Source organism: Triturus cristatus, chromosome 10 (genome assembly GCF_964204655.1).
Source record: "Triturus cristatus chromosome 10, aTriCri1.1, whole genome shotgun sequence".
Taxonomy (NCBI): Eukaryota; Metazoa; Chordata; class Amphibia; order Caudata; family Salamandridae; genus Triturus; species Triturus cristatus.
The window spans coordinates 1,020,334,740-1,020,354,521 of NC_140593.1; the positions used below are offsets into that span (position 1 = coordinate 1,020,334,740).

The following is a 19,782-nucleotide window of genomic DNA, read 5'->3' on the forward strand; positions in this document are numbered from 1 at the left end:
TATACGATACTGGATTTCGAATTCATATGCAAGCCTGGATCCGGGAATTCCTGGAACATAACACAGGTTCCGCCTCAATTATGATGGTCTGGGATGCGTTAAAGGCGGGCATACGCGGAGAAACCTTAAGCTTCTCCGCCAGGAAAAAGAAAAAAGAAAAAATAGCCATGACCATTCTCTTAGATAAACTAAAAACAGCTGAGATTAAGTTAACCCATCAAATCCTAACAAACCAGGATACAGAAAACTCCCTGAATACAGTTATATTTATTAAAGCCGAAATCGGAACCTTTCTTCTAGATAAAACCGCTGCAAGATACGCAGCTTCCTGCGAAGCTAATTATGAGTGTAGTGATACCATAGGGCACCACCTTGCTGTAAAAACTAGGCAGAAAGTTATAAGCAATGAAATTCTCTCAATACGACTTCAATCTGGGATAGAGACTAATGACCCTTATATAATAAGGAACGCCTTCAAAGAATAGTACTCAAAGCTATATTACGAAGAAAATAATAACTCGGCTGAAATACTCCAGCAAGAAATAAACAACTACTACAAGGATATTCATATAAGACCATTGGACCAGGGCATTTCCGAATGGCTGGAAACCTCTCCAACTTGGGATGAGATCTTGGACGCCTTAACAAAAATTCCGAGTGGCAAGGCCGCCGGTATAGATGGCATTCCGCTAGATTTCTATAAAATATTCGCCTCAGAATTAAAACTAGCCCTTCTAGCTGTAATCACTGCTATTTTTAACGGGATCGCACCACCAGCATCTTGGTCAAACGCCAAAATCTCGATTTTCATAAAAAAGGACAAGTCTCCCCTAGATATGGGATCGTATAGACCCATTACCCTTATTAACTGCGATTCTAAAATGTATTCCAAAATCCTAGCCACTCGGATTTCATTAATCATCGAGCCGCTGGTCTCCCCCTGGCAGCATGGTTTTATCCCCCCAAAAAACACCACCGAGCATATCAGGAGAGCTATCACCTTGTTTGATGCGGCGCAGGTGGCAGGAGACCCGATGTCCTTAATACTGCTGGACGCCGAAAAAGCTTTCGATCGGGTCTCCTGGCCGTTTTTATGGCACACCTTGAAGGCTATGGGTTTTGGGTCTAGAATAATTCAGGCTATCCAATCCCTTTATCTAAAACCCACGGCTTGTATTTCAATAAACGGGGGGCTCACTGACCGGCTGAACATCACGCGGGGTACTAGGCAGGGTTGCCCCTGCTCGCCTTTACTTTTTGCCCTGTAAATAGATCCCTTTATTAAAAAAATCAAAAATAATTCATCAATTATCCCCATGACCATTCAAGAAATTTCGCCAAAAATTCTGGCATATGCAGATGATTTAGCCATTACCACCCCTGATCAAGAAAACGCTATTAAGGTTTTTGAAAGTGAGGCAAAAAACGTTGGGAAAATCTCTGGGTACGAGCTAAATCAAAATAAAACACAAATCATAATCAATAGCAAAATTATGTGGACTGATAGTAGAGTTATCACTAGCGCAAAATATTTAGGGGTGACTATAGCTGATAAACTGGAAGAAATTGTGCAATTGAACCTTAATCCTTTAGCCACTGAAACAAAAAAAGCTCTTAAACTCATTGACAATTTACACCTAACCTTAGTAGGTAGATGTAATGTCATCAAAATGACATATTTCCCCAAATTACTCTACTTTTTTCGGTCTATCCCCCTTGAATTTAGTAAGACTCAATTTCAAACATTTCAACAAATCTTTTCACACTTTATCTGGGCATATTCACAACCAAGGCGGGCATTGAAACAGCTTTCCCAATCTAGGGAGAAAGGCGGTTGGGCATTCCCTAATGTAACACTCTACTATTGGGCCTCGGTCCTACAATATAGTATCGAACTTCTAAAGGAGCAGTCTCCTCTGCTCTCTCACACCCTTCCGTCTATATTTCGGTTACTGTTAGGAAAGGAAGCCTCCGGTTGCTTATTCAGACAGATCTCATTTGGCTACTATAAACGTGTACGATTTAAGACACTGATAAATTTGTTCAAAGTTTTCACCAACATTCGCCGAATGTTGGGGTTGGGTCGATACAACTATTATACACCCCTAGAGGCAAATAGCAACCTACCCACCCTTTTGGAAAACTCTTATCTCTCAGGCTGGTATAGGGCAGGCATCATAAAACTCGGGGATATTATATGCTCTGAGGGAACTTACTCTTTTAACGATCTACAAGCCAGATATGGTTTATCACCACAAGAGGCTTTTAAATACCTAGCAGTTCACGATTTTATAGCTCGTAAGACTGGCGGATCCGCAGGGTTCACAGAAAAGATTTAATGAATAAACTTAGGCTCCCTAAACCCCCCTTAATAGGGTTCATCTACTCTATATTACATTTGCAGACACCAGATGATTTAGAAAGGATAGCGGACAAATGGCATGCAAAACTAGAGGTCCCAAACAACACAGTCTACAACTCACTGAAAATGCTCCACAGCGATCTGCTCTCATCCAAACTACAGGCTCAGCATTTTGAAACCATTTTTTTTTGTACATTACGCATAGCAAAATCGCTAAATGTGGGTCAGGAAAAGGGACTTTTGGTTCTCGATGCACTTGTTTTGGAGCTGACTCAATTCATATGTTTGCCACTTGTCCAAAAATCCTCCCTACGCTTATTAAAATACAGGTCTTCCTAGGCAAAGTTATCTCCCTAGACATATTATTAAACTCCGCTACTATAATGTTAGGCACTCAAGAGGAGATTAACAGGACTAAGGGAGGAGCCCTCATTTTCATTGCCATGACCGTATGGAGGATATGTATTGCATCCCTCTGGCTTGATGCCAAATCTCTGTCCTTTCCTCAGTGGCTCGCCAGATTTATGGCTACTTACCATCTAGAAAAAGCCATATATGCCAAAAAGGGACGTAAAGGGAGGAAAAAAGGCCTTGCAATCTGGGGCCCTCTCACAACCTGGCTGGAGCAATCGGATTAACTATGGACTTACTACAAATTACGAATTAAGCCCTAATTGTTTACCCTTTTTTTCATGTCTACCCAAAACTTCTGTCTGGTTTTCAATATTTGCAAATGTCCATTTATCTACTTTTCTCTTTTCTTTTCCTCTTGTAAAAAAATGTTAAATAAAAAAAAGGATATAATTAAACAGAGAAGCTTACCTCACACTGTCTGTGTAAACACATTTCCTTTTGAGGGCACTCATCATCATAGCTGGAACTAGTTGAAGATAAAGAGTCACCATCTGGATTGAAATTGTTCTCTTGTCTCCAACTGAGTAACTCTTGTGATTGTCCCATGAAACAAACAGCTCTATTCTGGTTAGCATTTTGTAAACAATCATCCTTTCCTTCCAGAGGCAAAGTAGAGTTATTCACTTTCACATGTAGCTTAGGATCTACATGAAAACAGTCATTTTTCTCAGTTGATTTTATCAAATTATTATTATGAAGATTTTCTATTAATTTTTCACCAGATGATTTTCCTCCTTCAGAATGAGAATCAGCAAAGATTATGGATGAACTGCTACCATCTGATGTTTGAATCACATTTTCATCTCTGTAAAACAACAACATCAACAAATATCAGTCGTGATGACAATAATGCAGTTGTAGGATATGGTGTAGAAGCAGCTTCTGCTGTCTCATCAACCTCGCGTATTAAAAACATTCATAGACAACTGAACAAATATATATTTATTTTCGCTCCTATTTTCTTCCCTTAAAGAAAATCAGCACTCGCGGGGGGCGTTTGAAGAACTTTGTTCTCCAGCAACAAGCAACAAACGCGTTTCGGCGATCTGCCTTCTTCGGTGTTACTGACACACCGGAGGAGGCCATGTTTAAAAACATTCCATTAGTGCAACAAAAATCAAAAAGGGACAAGCGCAAGTGCGTCAACATGAGCGCCATTTTGTAATGTCTTATATACATTCACTTAATATATTGCATCTCAATTCATTATATATACATTAAATTGCGGAATCCACGGCCGCATACATGCACCCGCCCGAGAGTGCTTCACATGGAGGTGGAATGAGAGTGATATATATATATATATATACACACACACACAAAACAAAAAAAGGTTGGACTCCACCCTTTTCAACCACTGTTTTTTCCCAAATTTAATAACATCTGATTTCCATCCATCACAGCATGCATAATGGGGCACTGGGTCAGCCACCACCAACTACTGACTGTCTTGCACATCAAGTAGGGAATGGTTACTTATTTGTAGTCTTGTTTCTGCATCATAGGCATCTTCATTGAATTCATAAACTTTAGGATAATTCCTTGCTATATGCAGGGACCCTGGACACTTACATCTAATATATCAGTTTGTGAGAAGGTGCGGAGTTCAGCATGACGAAATGTGGCAGTATCACCTTTAAACAAGACTATCCAGGCAAAGTTTTCAAAATATTTAGACTGAGACCGCCCTTCCCGTTACTACAATGCAGAATCTAAAAACACAGCCTGCTGTCTAACCTGAATGATTAGTTAGATTTGCATTATAAGAGTTTGTCACAGTGCGCCCCAGGATCCAGGAACACTTGAAACAAGAGAAAACTGGTGGACTGCGCCCCCTGTTACTGTTCCCCTTTTTCTTTCTCAACAGGATGACTGGGACCCAAGTTCGCTTATCACACATAAAGCGGACAACTCTGAAGTGGAGACCAGTCCCTTTAACTGGGACGTTAACTATGTGAGGACCGCCTCCTATCCGGACATCAGCCCTTCAGGTCCAAGAAACCAGAACAGAGGGGAGAGAGACTTCCAAGGTCAGTGAGGACATGAAGAAAAGGGACGTGGAGACGAGAAGCCCCAAAACCACAACAACCGTACTAGTGCCGCTGCTACGAGTCACGGAGGAGGTGAACGGTCCAAAGGAGCCAGGTGGCTAACGTTGCCACGCTGCGCCCAGCCACGCTTCAGAAGCATGGCTTTCGAAGGTACGGAATAGGGTTGCAGGTTGGGTAGGGACAAGGGGAAAGTCTGGCGAGTAGAGTGGTATTTTTCCTCACCCTCTATCCTCCCGCTCCGAACTTCCCGACTCCCTGAGCACGTTCACCTTGTTGAATAGCACCGAGCACGAACGGGTGGTCCCTCACTCCCTTTCCCCATATGACGCTACCGAAAACTGATACTTTTTCCCCTCCTTTTTTCCCCTCCTTATTTCTATACACCGGAGCACCGCGGTCAAGAGGAAACAGACCAGACGAGGAGGCGACGAGAAAGAAGGGTGGAGTGAAGACCCCGGATAAAAAGAATTATACCGAGGCATAACTCTGGCTTCATTTAGGAAGAGACATGCTTTCAAAATAAAACCTTCTGTATCAAGACAGTCTCAACCTCGATCCTTCCCTACGCCCACAGAGTTAAAATATCGCTCTGCCCCTTTAAGAGTCCAGGGTCTTTCATATCGCATGATACCCTATATTGAAAGGTGCCTCACAGAATCAGTTCTTTTTGATGACTGTGTGGAGAAGAATCCAAAATAAAATCTCCAAATGTCTATGTTCTATGAACAAGATCACATCCGGACAGGAGGACGTGTTGTTTATGACATTAAAGAAGTTGCTTTTAATGCAGAATTAAGACTACAAGCAAGAATCAAATTCATCTGAGCCATAGGATCTTCATTGATAGTCATAAACGCTATATTAAATGGAGTAGAATCTGAAAAGCTTATTCTGCCCTAGTGAGCTTTCGTATCAGAATCAAGATGGCTAAGTCTTGTAAAAAGGTAGGCAGAAAGCCAAGTATCATCTTTACAGATGTCTGAATGCGAAGCCATTTTTTCTCTAGAGGAATGAGCCTCTGATTTCCCTGGCAGTGTTTTATTGACAAAAGGATAATAAGAGAAAATACAATAACCAATCCATAATAAAGGAGCATGTAAATCCTTGTCAAAGGGATCCACTGCTGAAAGGGCCTGAATCTCATTAACCATACGAGCTGAAGTGACTGAAGCCACTAAAAAAGCTGCCTTCAATGAAGCCTTGGAACAAGGCTCAACAGAAGGGCCAATAAGGTTTGATAGATGAGATTGCTAGCTTTCCATGGACACCACAAAGAAAATATTTCCCATCTGAAGGAACGTCAAGCTCTTGTGGATGGTATTTCTTCTCATCCTAAAATGGTCACATAATTAAGGTCCATTAAGATTTCTATCAATAAACAAATAAAAAGGACATCGAAAAGATTCCTGGAAATATCTGTCACATATCATTCTACATAAAACCTGCAGAGTACATCAATTTCAGAATTTTGTGCTTTAATGTCAGATCTTCGGACCAATGACTATGCTGTTTGTCGTTAGACAAGGTATGAAAGCCTTGGGAGCTCACTGGACTGCTCTGAGCACTAAATAGTATATTTAACAGTGGCTCTTTTTAAAACATAGACCTTGCACAGAAAAGTTTGACTGGATGGGTCCCCAGCCAGACAGGAAAGTATTTGTGACAATTACCCGCACAGGAGGATAGTGTTAAAAAGGAATGTCTTATAGGAGATGGTTATTTCTGATCATCATAAAATAGACTGCTTTACTGTTATTAAAAGCTGAAGTCGGTGCTCCCAGTTTTCTTGCATTGTGCTACTGACCCTCTAGACACTGATGAGGGAGCCTCATATGCAGTGTTGCATTCAGGACAAATAAGATGCAGGACGTTGTGGAAAGCAGTTGGGAAAGAGATCTGATGAGCTCTTGGTTGGGAGTTCTCAAGGGGAGATAGAGTACTATCATTCTGAGAGAAATACTATCTTCCTCTATCCTCCAACGGAAACACTTTTGCTCATGTGGTATCTCATATTGTTCCTAGATAGGCCTGAATCAGCACAGGGATTTTTGCTGACGTTTGAAAGTATGGTGCAACAGTTAGATTGTTATCTTCAAGTCCTGCACAACTTTCAGTGGATTGTGGGATTTCATTTGCAATCGTCTAGATAAGGATAGATGCATATTCGCCATCAACTGAGTGGTGCTAACAGCACTGCCATGCACTTTGAAAAAATCAGACTGCCAGACTTGACACCAAAGAGAAGCATTGGGTATCAGAAGTGGGGATGAATTGCAACGATTCATACATATTTTCTGTTCCTTTCTGCAAGAGGAATGTGAAAGTAGGCATTCTGTAGGTCCACTGCACACATCCAATGTCAGTGTTGGAGATCTGGAATAATTCATTATAGTTTTCTCAAAAGATAGCATGTAGAATTTTTCTCTTTGAATACACCTGTTCACAAGACGCAGATCTAGGATCTGCCTGCACTTTTCTTTGGGCTTTTTTTCTGAAGTAGGAAATATCTTAATAAAGGTCTTTCCCCTTGTGAAGAAAGGGGTCTGGTTTCATTGGTCGTATACTAGCAATGATGTAGTTTCCTTGTGCAATTTGCCTAAATGGAATTTTGAAGACCGCTTTGGTCGAGTAGCCAGTGAGGGTACCTCGAAATGTAGGGAGCAGCAGTCCTTTAGAACATTTAGAACTTGTATACAGTCTGTGATGTCTTGCCACTCTTTTGAATGTTGTGTTATGGTTTCCCCCACTTGATTGGGATGAAGGAGAAGTCTTTGCGCGAGTGGTGTTCCAGGGTGGTCCACTAATGTGCCAATGGTTGATTCTAATAGGGTTTTTTTCTTTAACCTTTTTTCTGAAGGTACAAGTACATTTGACCCAGTTTGTGGGACTGCAGATGTTGCTGGAAGAGGAAACAGAGTGAACCCTTTGTTGAAAGTAGTACCTGGGGTCTCCCTGTCTAAAATGTGATCTATAGAATCTCTGATTTTCCTCCAGGCTAACGGCTTTCAGATTCTCAGTAAATGTCTTCATTCTTTGCATCTTTTGTTGTGTCTGTTGACTGAAAATAGCAGGTCTCTAAAAGGTGGTTTAATTCCATTAGTTGGGCATATTGTTTTACAGAAGACATGGCCAAGAAGAGTGTCTTAAGGATATGCTAAAACAATAACTGGAAGACACTAGTTCTGTTGAACCTACAGAGAATAACCTAGATGGAAGTCACCCTTAAAGAATGGTCTCCTTAAAGTCTTGCCTACAGTTCCGCTGTATGTCATCAGTTCTCTGACCTATCAGCCCCAGATAGCTGTTCCCCCTGATGTCTTAAGAGCAGTAGCAACAGTCCCACACATCTTTCCTACAACATCAATTTGTTTATTGTGCCAGGAGGAGGTAAAACTTGCAATGCTGAGGTGTGCTTTCCACAAACTGTAGACACGACGGAATCAGGCTTGGCATCTGATCTCAGGAATAATTACTTTTGCTGCATAGACCTGTACTTTAAGATAGCACGGTGAAGCTGCTTTCCTCATGGCCGAGGTTCAAGTTTTACCTCCACAACCTCCAATACTTCTGGCACTGCAAGCAACAAAGGTCTGGAATCTCTTGGCTGTCAAGTGTCCATAATGGTAGAAACATTAGGTTGAGATGTTTCTGGAGGAATGTTCAGCCTTGCTGCTCCTTGTATCAACAGATCATGAACATGTGTATGTCAACACACGTTAAATCCTCAAAGGGGGAGGTGGCAAATCAGGAAACAAAGCCGTGGCAAGTACAACGTGACGTGGAAATGCATCTGCATTGATCTGTACAAAGCGAAATGAGGCCTCATCATTGAATGGTGCCTTTATGTGAAATGATGTCCTGACTTGATGTCTCAACGTTGACTGGAGTGGCACTGACAGTTGCAGTGACAGCAAGAGTAGTCAGTTTAAGTGATATATACCATGATTGCGATTGCTATCATGTTGCGTACTTGCCTGTTGGTGAGCAAGATTCCCTGGGCTGTGCTCTCCCAGCATGCAGGTCCACCCCAGTTCTGTCTGCTGGTGCCCCTGCCTCCCGCACAGCAGAGCACGGTTTAAGTGCCCAGGACTCTCCTTTTTGCCTTCTGTCTCTGGAATCTCGCCTTGCTTTTGCCTGCTTCCTTTTTTTCACTTTATTTTTCCATTTGCTTTCTCATTTTGATTTTATTGTGACTTGTGTTTCTGCTTATTTAATTTTGTTTCCGATTGTATCTTTGCTTTATTTCTTTTGGATTCATCTTTGTGCCTTTTTTAAGCCGCTCTTGCAGCTTTACCCTTGTTTATTCCCCGCTTCCAGCCACTGCTGCCCCCGTGGCCCCTCCCGCTCCACCTCCCAGCTGTTGCCGCCCTACCCCTACTTAATGGTGGCCGCTGCGCGCAGTGGGCGTGCCAAAGGCAAGCCCATCTGGGCCCGTCCGTGACATGCTCGCGACCAGCTCCAGGAACCATGGTCCTCCGAGCCACCAGTGCTACGACTCATCTGTCAAAACCGACCACCCAAGGCCAGTCCTCCTGCTGACACTGCCGCCGCACCTTTACCCACCTCCGGACGCCACCTGCCACCACCAACCCACCGCACTACAGCGCACCCAAAACCCTGAGCTGCATCCTCCACAACGTTCGCTCCCTACACAAACACGCAGTAGAAATCTGGGACCTCCTCAGCACCCTATCGCCCGACTTCGCCTTCCTCACAGAAACCTGGCCCAACGCCAGCTCCGCACCATACACCGCAACTGCCGTCCCCGGTGGATACATGATCCAAATGAAGGACCGCCCCAACCACCCTGGAAGCTCTCGTCATCGTATACAAAAACTCGATCCGACTCACCACATCCAGCAAGAACGAATCCATGTCCCCCATGGAACACCTTAATTTCCAGGTCCAGAACAACTCCACGCAGTACCCTCGTCTACAGACCTCCTAGATCGCGCGCCACGTTCACCACTACCATCGCAGACCTCATCGCACACCATGCCATCTCATCCACGGACTAGTATTCCTCAGAGACCTGAACTTCCACCTCGACAACCCCAGCGACCCCAACTCCACTGCCCCCTTGGACAACCTCGCCAACATCAGACTGAGACAGCTTGTCCCCACCCACAGGGCAGGACATACCCTCGACTCCATCTTCGTTGAAGGACACAACATATGCTTCAGTCACACCATGCAACCCATCTGGACGGACCACCACTGCGTCCACTTCTTCTCCAAGCCCACCACACACAGGCTCACTCCTTGCCCCCCTGCGTGCAAGAACTGGAGCAAGATCACAGAGGAGCACCTCAACTTCGCCATCAACCGCGTTCCTCTTCCCGCCACATCAGACGCCAACTCCCTGGCCAACGCACTCTACAGAGAGATCACTGATTGCATAGCTATTCTCGCCCTCCTCCGGAACTCCAACAGACAACGCAGCACGAAAGCTACCTGGTTTACCACGGACCGCAGAGAATCCAATGGCACGTGCCAATGACTCGAGAAAGCTTGGAGAAACAGAAACAACCCCCCCCCCCCCCGAAGCACGCACCTACTACAAGAGCACCATGACAGAACACCAGCAACTCATCAGAATCACAAAGAAAAATTTCATCCAAAACAGGATACTCACAAACTCCTGCAACTCCAAGGAACTCTTCAGCATCATTCAAGAATTCACCAAGCCCCCCAGTGAATACTCTGATGTCCCCCAGCCTACTATCACTGCCTGGACCTCTGTCACCACAGAAGGCACCGCCAAGACCATGAGAAGTATACACTCAGGAGCACCCACCAACCCCTGCCCACCCCACATCTTCCACAGAGCCGCCTCCACCATCGCACCCGAACTACGCCGTACCATCAACTGCTCCCTCAAAACACACACCTTCCCCAACGGCTAGAAATGTGCAGAGGTCAAGCCCCTCCCTCAAGAAGCCCTCTACAGACAAGACGGACCTCAAGAACTACCGACCCATCTCACTCCTCCCCTTCGCAGCCAAGGTCACAGAGAAGATCGTCAACAAGAAGGTCACCAACTTCATAGAAGCCAACTCGATCCTCAACTCTTCCCATTCCTGATCTCGAAGCAACCACTGCAGCAAGACCGCCCTCCTAGCCACAACGGACGACATCCGCACCCTCCTCGACCAGGGCCATCAGCAGACCTATCAGCAGCCTTCGACACAGTCTCCCACCGCACACTAACCGCCAGACTCCACGATGCGGCATCTGGGGAACCGCCCTCAACTGGATCTGCTCCTTCCTCACCGGCCAAACCCAAAGAATCAGACTCCCACCCTTCCTCTCCGAACCCACAGAGATCAGCTGCAGAGTACCCCAAGGATCCTCACTCAGACCCACACTCTTCTACATCTACATGGCCTCCCTCGCCGCCATCGTCAAAATACACGGACTCAGCATAGTATTCTACGCCGACAACACCCAGCTCATCCTCTCCCTCACCAAAGAACCCAACATCACCAGACACGGCTTCCAGGAAGGTAAGAAAGACGTTGCCTCCTGGATGAGTAACAGCTGCCCAAAGCTCATCTCTGAGAAAACTGAAGTCCTCATCCTCGGATCCATCCCCTCAGCATGGGGACAACACCTGGTGGCCCATCAAACTCTGTGAACGTCTCACACCCACAGACTATGCTCACAACCTTGGCATCATACTCTACTCCTCCCTCACCATGCACTGAGAGATCAACGCCATATCCTCTACATGCTTCAAACCCTCTGCAAGACCTTCAAATGGATCCCCCCCACCCTGAATCCAGAAGGATCGTCACCCACGCACTCATAACCAGCAGACTGGACTATGGAAACGCCCTCTACGCCGGAATAAACAAATCTCTACTACTCAAACTCCAGAAAATCCCGAACGCCGCAGCTAGACTCGTCCTCGGCATACCACGACAACACCACATCACCTAACACCTACGAGAACTTCATCGGCTCCTCATAGAAAAGAGAGTGACCTTGAAGCTCCTCACTCACACCTACAAATCCCTCCACAACATTGGACCCCAATATCTCAACAAAAGAATCTTCTACTACGCACCCAAGAGAAGCCTCCGATCCGCCGACCTTGCCCTAAGCCGAAATCCCACACATCCGCTGAGGCAGGACGGGGGGGGTGATATTTCTCGTACATCGCAGGCAAGACCTGGAACGAACTCCCTCTCAGCATCAGGCAAACCTCCACACTGCAAGCTTTCAGGAAGAGCCTCAAGGCTTGCGCCCTCCCCCCACTCCTTGAGACCCCCACGGGTGAGTTGTGCGCTTCACAAATCCCTGATTGATTGAAAAATAGCAGTGATGTGTTGTTAACGCCGATAGTGACTCTGACCTCAATGACAAACAAGCTGGCACAGTCCCTTTCATCAATGTTGTTACCTTAGATGGGAGTGCTGAAGTTTTTTACCATTATTTTGTTTTCTCCCTCTCTGCATCTCCCTCTAAGGGAGTCCTTACTGGATGAAGACACAGTCACAGAGAAAGTGGAGACTTCGCGGAGGTCTTGCCACTTTGCTTCTTTTCTTTGGTCCTGATGCCTTACAGTTTCCCTCTCAGCCTGATACATTCACTGCCTCTAAAGCTTTTCTTGACATTTCATTACAAAATTCACTCTCCTTGACTGAACGTGGAGCTGGCCCGGACTACAAAGACCATGTTTGGGAGCCAGTAGCAGCTTTTTCCCTTTCATAAGAAGAGCACTTCATGAAAAATTAAGGCATAACACTGGGAAAAAGACGAAAATACAGGGAAAAAACACACCTAAAGGCTTCCTAGTACTAAAAGACGCACAGTAAAGTACACAGACAGCAGGGACTGAGAGGAATGCTTGACTGCCATCCAGTATCACATATTTTAGGCTATGTCAAGAGCATACAAATGTGCTCTGTACTGACTCATGTGCATATCGGAAAAGTCAATGTCAATGTGGCATTGATTTTATGTAGACTATGTGGAATCAGGTATGATCTCTATGTAGTATGCTGTGTATATGGAATTGGTCCACCAATATGTTGTGGTTATGGTGTAGTTCATCCAAGGTTTGGAATGTCCCATCCTAAAAATGGTCACCTATCTGTGCAATGTTGTTCCTATGTCATTCTACGGTGTCAGCCACAGCGGACACCGATTGGAATTTAGGATGCAACCACAGTGGGTGTTCTAGCTATTAGGTCTCCACAGTTTTGGTGCATGTCAAGCATTGTGCCCAGCAATACATGCTTTCTCTAAATGCCTGAAGCTTAGTAGTATCATTCTGCACACGTCTAGTGTTAGTTTGACCAATGAGGCGTAGTAGAGAGGGCCTCCACTTGGGGGCTGATTTTAGTTGGACCACAAAATTGTAACCTTCACAGTATGGTGCTCCTATAACCCCTTCAAAAGATATGGGGTTGTGGTTTTTGAAGCAAGACCATGTGTCTGCCCATGCACCATATCAACTCAGTTATAAGTGTTTTTACCATTTCAAAGGTTTTCCTGCATATTTACACCAGTATATATTGCAAAACCAATATAAGAAAATGAGGTGATATGATTGTTTTGGAAAGTGACAGCATGCCCAATCGAAGAATGGTAGTTGTTTCCAAAAAGGAATATCCTCTTTAGTTGCTGACATAGCCTTGTCTATGGTTTATGTTCGTATCTACAATTTCAGCACCAAAGTAGTATAAATGATTTCCTAAATACCAGAAAGCAAATGGTTCCCATTACAAGGGTTACAGTGACAATCCTCACACTCTGTCAGGAGACTGAGCATTGGGGTGGTTTGGTGGGGGGGGTTTGGTGAGGCGTAGAACAGGCATTTTGTTTAAACTTTCAGGTCTGCCAGCATGCTATATTTCTCCACCAGCAACTTCAGTGGTCCGACAACCATGTCTGCATTTCAAAGGTATGCAAAACATGTTGTTTAGATATAGGAATATTGTATGAGTAGCCATACTGCGTGATGGCTTGTTTTCTTTTCTCCTGACCATTTATGCCATTAGTTTCATCATCGGGGAAAATAGGAGTGGGAAGAGGAGGCATCCCTGTCTTGTTCCCTTCTGCACCTTTCAAGAGTCGGAGACAATGCATCCACTTCACACTCTGACAGGAGGGCACGAGTGTGACAGTCTTAGCCACCCAGTGAGTTCAACTCAAAACCCTATCTCTGTCAAAATCGCAATTTGAAACCCTCAGGCAAACCCTTTTCCCTGTCAATGGCAGCAGCCATCTTGGCCATCACAAATGGGTTGTCCAGTATGTAGAACAATCGTCAGTTGTTTGGCAACGTGCTCTTGCCAGGCATGAAGCCTGACTGGTCAGAATGACTTAGGTTTAATAGGACTAGGGATATCCTGGTAAATCAGTACTTTGCCCAAGATTTTGTAGCTAAGGTTTAACATGGGCAGGATGCTGAGCCACGCCGAGACTCGAACACGGTTTCCCGGCTCCGAATTCGGCAGCTCTGGCCATTAGGCCACATCATCACCAGAAAACATAAGTGCCGGGCTCTGGTCAGAATGCAGAGTATTTATTTTTATTTTACAAATTAACCACTGGCTAAGACCTGTCGGATAATGACTGGGCCAATGTCCTCTGCTATGCTCTACTTACCTCCTGTAACACTCAATTTAAAATAATACAGTCTTATTACCTGCACAGGATATATCGGACCCCTAAACGGCTCAATAGGATATTCCCAGTGTCCCAGGCATGAATCATGAATCAGAAAAGAAGTTCATCCTATGATATTTGAAACCAAGGAGGAAGAAGCCAAAGACTGATCCCTTCTGACCACCGTCCAGGAAAGTATGCAAGGTAGAGCCCAAGTAGAACTCAGTTGGAAAGATGCAAGTGACATGAGAACAGGACTGACCAAGAGGTGCAGATCGAAGCTATGTAAAGCTCAAATAAACTGTACCCTCTAGCACTCAAAGGGACATGGATTTATAAAAGAGTTGTTAACTGACACTTTTAGTTGTTGTGTAGTGTCAAAATTGTTCAAAATTCTATGTCAGGAACAGCAGCCATCATTATTGTCTTCTCTCAGTGTTGCTACTGACAGCACCCACTACACAAAATATACAGAACCAAAACATTATATTTCCCAAGAATCAAGGTAAAAGGTCATGTCCAAAAACTGCAGCCATGTGACACAAATATCCAATCCCAACTGAGAAAATTCAAAACAGTCACCAACCATTGCCAAGCAGCATCTTTTTTATGCTGCAGTCTGTAGAAATTAAGGTTCTCTCTTTCAAAAACAAATTCAAATAGTTTATTTGGTTTATAATCAATATAAGCCATAAAACTGCATCAATATAGAACATCTTTAAAACTATTGCAGCATGTTATACAATCTACATTAAAACTCAGATTCATAAAATAGACTCTCTAAACAGACACACCGAATAGTTGTGAGAAAGTGGCTCTGTATATACTGTTCCCAAATAGGTACAGTGTGTACAGAGTCCACAGTCCCCAGAGGTTTGGCAGAGGTTAAAGTTAGATATAACCTTACTCTCTAAAGTGGTAGCTTGGTCGAGCAGTAAGGCAGTATCAGAGGACAGTGTGAAGCATTTGTTGTACACACTCAGTCAGCAAATGGTCTCACACACTCAAGAACTGAACTCTAGGCCAATGGTTTATATAAAAAATATATGGTTGTTTTATTTTAGAACCAACAATAGGTATCAAAATATACTTTCTCAGAATGAGATGCTTTAGTTAAATACTTTGCAATAGGCAATTGACTTTTGCAGATAATAGTTACAGTTTTGTTGCAATAGGCAACACAATTTCAAACACAATAATACATTGAGCTCAATGGGAATTTTAAGTTATGTGCAATTGATTACTTTCAGGATTACTTTTCTAACTCCAGGACTGGGTCCTAGATTCAGTCCTGGGACATTTCTTGGAAACAAGTGAGTAAATTTGTTTTAGTTACTGTTGTGATTTTTAAGCAATATTTTGCCATTTTAAAAGTTGACAGAAACTTTTTCTAATCAAATTATTCAAGTTACGGGTAAAGTATGTTCTCGTTACTTTTGTAATCCAGTGCTGGCCTTCTAGGCTCAGTACTGGGGCATCTATCTAAAACAGGTAAGTAATTGCGTTTTCACAGTTGGTACGATTTTTAAAGAATATTTGTAGTTTGCAAAAATCGACAGAAGAAATTTCACAGAAGAACAGTCAATGGTTTCCTATGGGAGAAAGGAATATGCTACTTACCAGTATGCATCTGTTCTTGGCATGTAGAGCTGCAGAGCCACATACTAAGGATAAGATTGCCATCTGGTGTTGGGCTCGGATGATTGCAGGTTGTTGTTGTCTTCGGAAGAAGTCTTTGGTCACGAGATTGGTGACTCCTCCCCTGGACAACAGTGCGCATGGGCATCCACTCCATCCTCAGATTTTTTTTCGCCATGATGGGAAATGATGGAGCATGTGTAGTGTCTAATTAAGACAATGCTGGAACAGATACAGGTCCCAGGGATGCGGATGGGCATGTGTGGCTCTGCAGCTCTACATGCCAAGAACAGATGCATACTGGTAAGTAGCATATTCCGTTCGAGGCATATGAGCTGCAGATCACACACTAAGGATAGACTATATAGCAGTGTCTCCCCTAGCGGTGGTCACCTGTATCAGTTGCAGCAGTTTGGAATAGAGTTTTTAGGACAGCTTGGCCTACTGAAGCTTGTTGGTTGGATTGCACATCAACACAGTAACGCTTAGTGAAGGTGTGTGTAGTAGACCATGTGGCTGCTTTGCAAATGTCTTCTAAGGGGATGTTCCCTAAGAATGCCATAGAGGCCCCTATTTTACGCGTGGAGTGCGCCCTAGGGGGAACGGTAAGAGTACGTTTAGCTTTTTGGAAACATATTTGGATACATTTGACTATCCATCTGGCGATACCTGATTTGGAAATTGGGTTGCCTTTGTGTGGTGGAGCGAAAGCAACAAACAGTTGCTTGGTTTTCCGCAAAGGTTTGGTTCTGTCGATGTAATACAGCAAGGCTCTTTTAACATCTAAGGTATGAAGTGCCCTCTCGGCTACTGAGTCTGGATTAGGGAAGAAGACTGGCAGTCCCACTGACTGGTTCAAATGGAAAGGGGAAATGACTTTAGGGAGGAATTTGGGATTCGTCCTAAGAACCACTTTGTTCCGATGTAGTTGTAGGAAGGGTTCTTCGAGAGTTAAGGCTTGTATTTCACTTACACTTCGCAGGGATGTGATTGCGATGAGGAAAGCCACTTTCCATGTTAGGAACTGCAGTTCGCATCTGTGCATTGGTTCAAATGGTGGACCCATGAGCCTTGTTAGAACAATATTAAGGTTCCACACCTGAGAAGGTGGTAACCTTGGAGGAATAATTCTTTTAAGACCCTCCATAAATGCTTTAATGGCTGGTACCGTAAAGAGGGACAGGTGTTGTCTATTTTGCAAATAGGCTGCTAATGCCGCTAGATGTAGACGTATAGAGGAATACGCTAAATTACATCTTTGCAAGTGCAATAAATAGCAAATTATGTTTTGGATGGAAGCATCCAGTGGTTGTATGTCATTGTTAGCGCAGTAAATGGCAAATCGTTTCCATTTTGCAGCATAGCATGCCCTAGTAGGTCTCCTTGCTTCTTTAATGATATTCATACAGTCTGGAGGAAGGTTGAGGTACCCGAACTCTAAGACTTCAGGAGCCAGATTGCCAAGTTCAGTGTTTGAGGATCTGGGTGTCTGATTTCTCCATGGTTCTGGGTTAAGAGATCCGGGGAGAGATGCAGTTTTTGATGTGGAACTATCGATTGTTCCAAAAGTGTGGTGAACCAGGGTTGACGTGCCCAAGTGGGAGCCACTAGGATGAGTGTCAGCGACTGTTGTTTCAGTTTGCGAACCACAAATGGAATGAGAGGGAGAGGCGGAAAAGCGTACGCAAATCTGCCTGACCAGTTCATCCATATTGCATTGCCCTTTGACCGTGGGTGTGGGAACCTGGCGGCGAAGGTTGGGCATTTTGCGTTTTCTTGTGCGGCGAACAGGTCTATGTCTGGTTGTCCCCACTTTTGGAAGAATGGGAGTAAGACTTTGGGGTGTAGTTCCCATTTGTGTATCTGCTGTGTGTGGCGACTTAAGAGGTCGGCCACCTGGTTCTGAACCCCTGGGAGGTGTTCTGCTAGCAGGTAGATGTTTCGGGGAATTGCCCATCTCCAAATTTGTTGCGCCAGTTGGGACAGTTGTAGAGAATGCGTCCCTCCTTGTTTCTGTATGTAATACATTGTGGTCATGGTGTCCGTGCGGATGAGGACAGTTTTGTTTTGTAGATGCACTTGGAAGGATTTCAGTGCTAGGAACACCGCTAGAAGTTCTAGGTAATTGATGTGGAACTGTTTTTGTTGAGTGGTCCACCGTCCCTGAGTGGTGTGTTGAAGGAGGTGGGCTCCCCACCCCGTGAGAGATGCGTCGGTGGTCAGCACAACTTGTGGAAGGGGCTCCAAGAACGGCCGCCCTTTGGACAGGTTGATGGTGTTCCACCATTTCAGTGAGCGAAGTGAGCGGCTGTCCACCAACACCAGATCGGTAAGTTGTCCGTGGGCCTGATTCCACTGTTGTGCTAGACATTCCTGTAAGGGACGCATCTGAAGGCGTGCGTAGGGTACTATGGAGATGCATGACGCCATCATGCCTAAGAGTTGCATGAACACTCTTGCGGGGAGAGAGTGTTGTGTTTGAAATGTTTTGATCAGACTTTGTATGTTGGCTATCCTGGCTATGCTTGGATAAGCTACGGCTTTGGCAGTGTCTATGGTGGCTCCCAGGTATTGTTGTACTTGGGAGGGTTGTAGTTGAGATTTGGGATAGTTGATGGTAAATCCCAAGTTGTGTAGGGTTTGAAAAGTGCGGTGGGTGTGGTAAACGCATTTGTCTAGAGTATTGGCTTTTATGAGCCAATCGTCCAGATAGGGGAAGACATAGATTTCTTGTCTCCTGAGATATGCTGCCACAACTGCCAAGCATTTGGTGAACACCCTGGGTGCAGTTGTTACTCCGAATGGGAGAACTGTAAACTGATAGTGCTGACCGTCTACCACGAATCGTAGATACTTCCTGTGAGCGGGATGCATAGGGATGTGAAAATATGCGTCCTTGAGGTCTAATGTGGCAAGGAAGTCTCCTTTTTGAAGTAATGGAAGGACCTGTTGGAGAGTGATCATGTGGAAATGATCCGATTGTATGTACTGGTTTAGTAGTCTGAGGTCCAGTATGGGTCTTAAGGTTTTGTCCTTTTTGGGAATGAGGAAGTATAGGGAATATACTCCTGTGCCCCGATGTTGTAGTGGAACAGGTTCTATTGCGTTTTTTTGAAGCAAAGACTGTATTTCTTGTTTGAGGAGCGTGAGGTGGTGAGACGTCATGGGACGGTGCCTGGGTGGTATGTTTGGGGGCGGGTTTATGAGTTCGAGGCAGTAGCCAGATTGGATAATTTGTCTTACCCACCTGTCTGTAGTGATGGTATTCCAGACAGGTAGGAGCTGTTGAAGTCTGCCCCCGACCGGAGTGGAATGGTCTGGGGGGAGTGGTGGCAAGTCACTGTTTGGTGGCTGTAGAGGTGCGGGTGTTGTTGTTGTTGCCCCGTCCTCGGCCTTTATTATTGTTTCCCCGATAACCTCCTCTAAAATATCCTCTGTTAGGGGATGTTTGACCTGATGCTTTGAAGGTGGAAGAGTTGTCTGTTCCCACATTTTTGGAAGCTCCTCTATAAAAGGAGCGACGAAAGGAGCCTCTGGGTTGAGTAGACTGCAATGCTCCCATAGATTTGGCAGTCTCATTATCTTTCTTCATTTTTTCTAGGGCAGTGTCTACTGCAGGGCCGAATAGTTGCTCCTGATTAAAGGGTTGAGCAAGAACGGAGGTTTGTACTTCCGGCTTGAAGCCGGAAATGCGCAGCC

The 19,782-nt window shown here is 44.6% G+C and overlaps 1 protein-coding gene across 1 annotated transcript in view; it reads right to left on the reverse strand.

Moving 5' to 3' along the window:
* EIF2AK1 (eukaryotic translation initiation factor 2 alpha kinase 1) overlaps positions 1-19,782 on the reverse strand; it is a 326,533-nt gene that overhangs the window by 158,930 nt on the left and 147,821 nt on the right. The window contains exon 9 of the mRNA XM_085629019.1: positions 3,185-3,581. Coding sequence (XP_085485145.1) covers positions 3,185-3,581 — 397 coding nt within the window. The remainder of the gene's footprint in view (positions 1-3,184; positions 3,582-19,782) is intronic.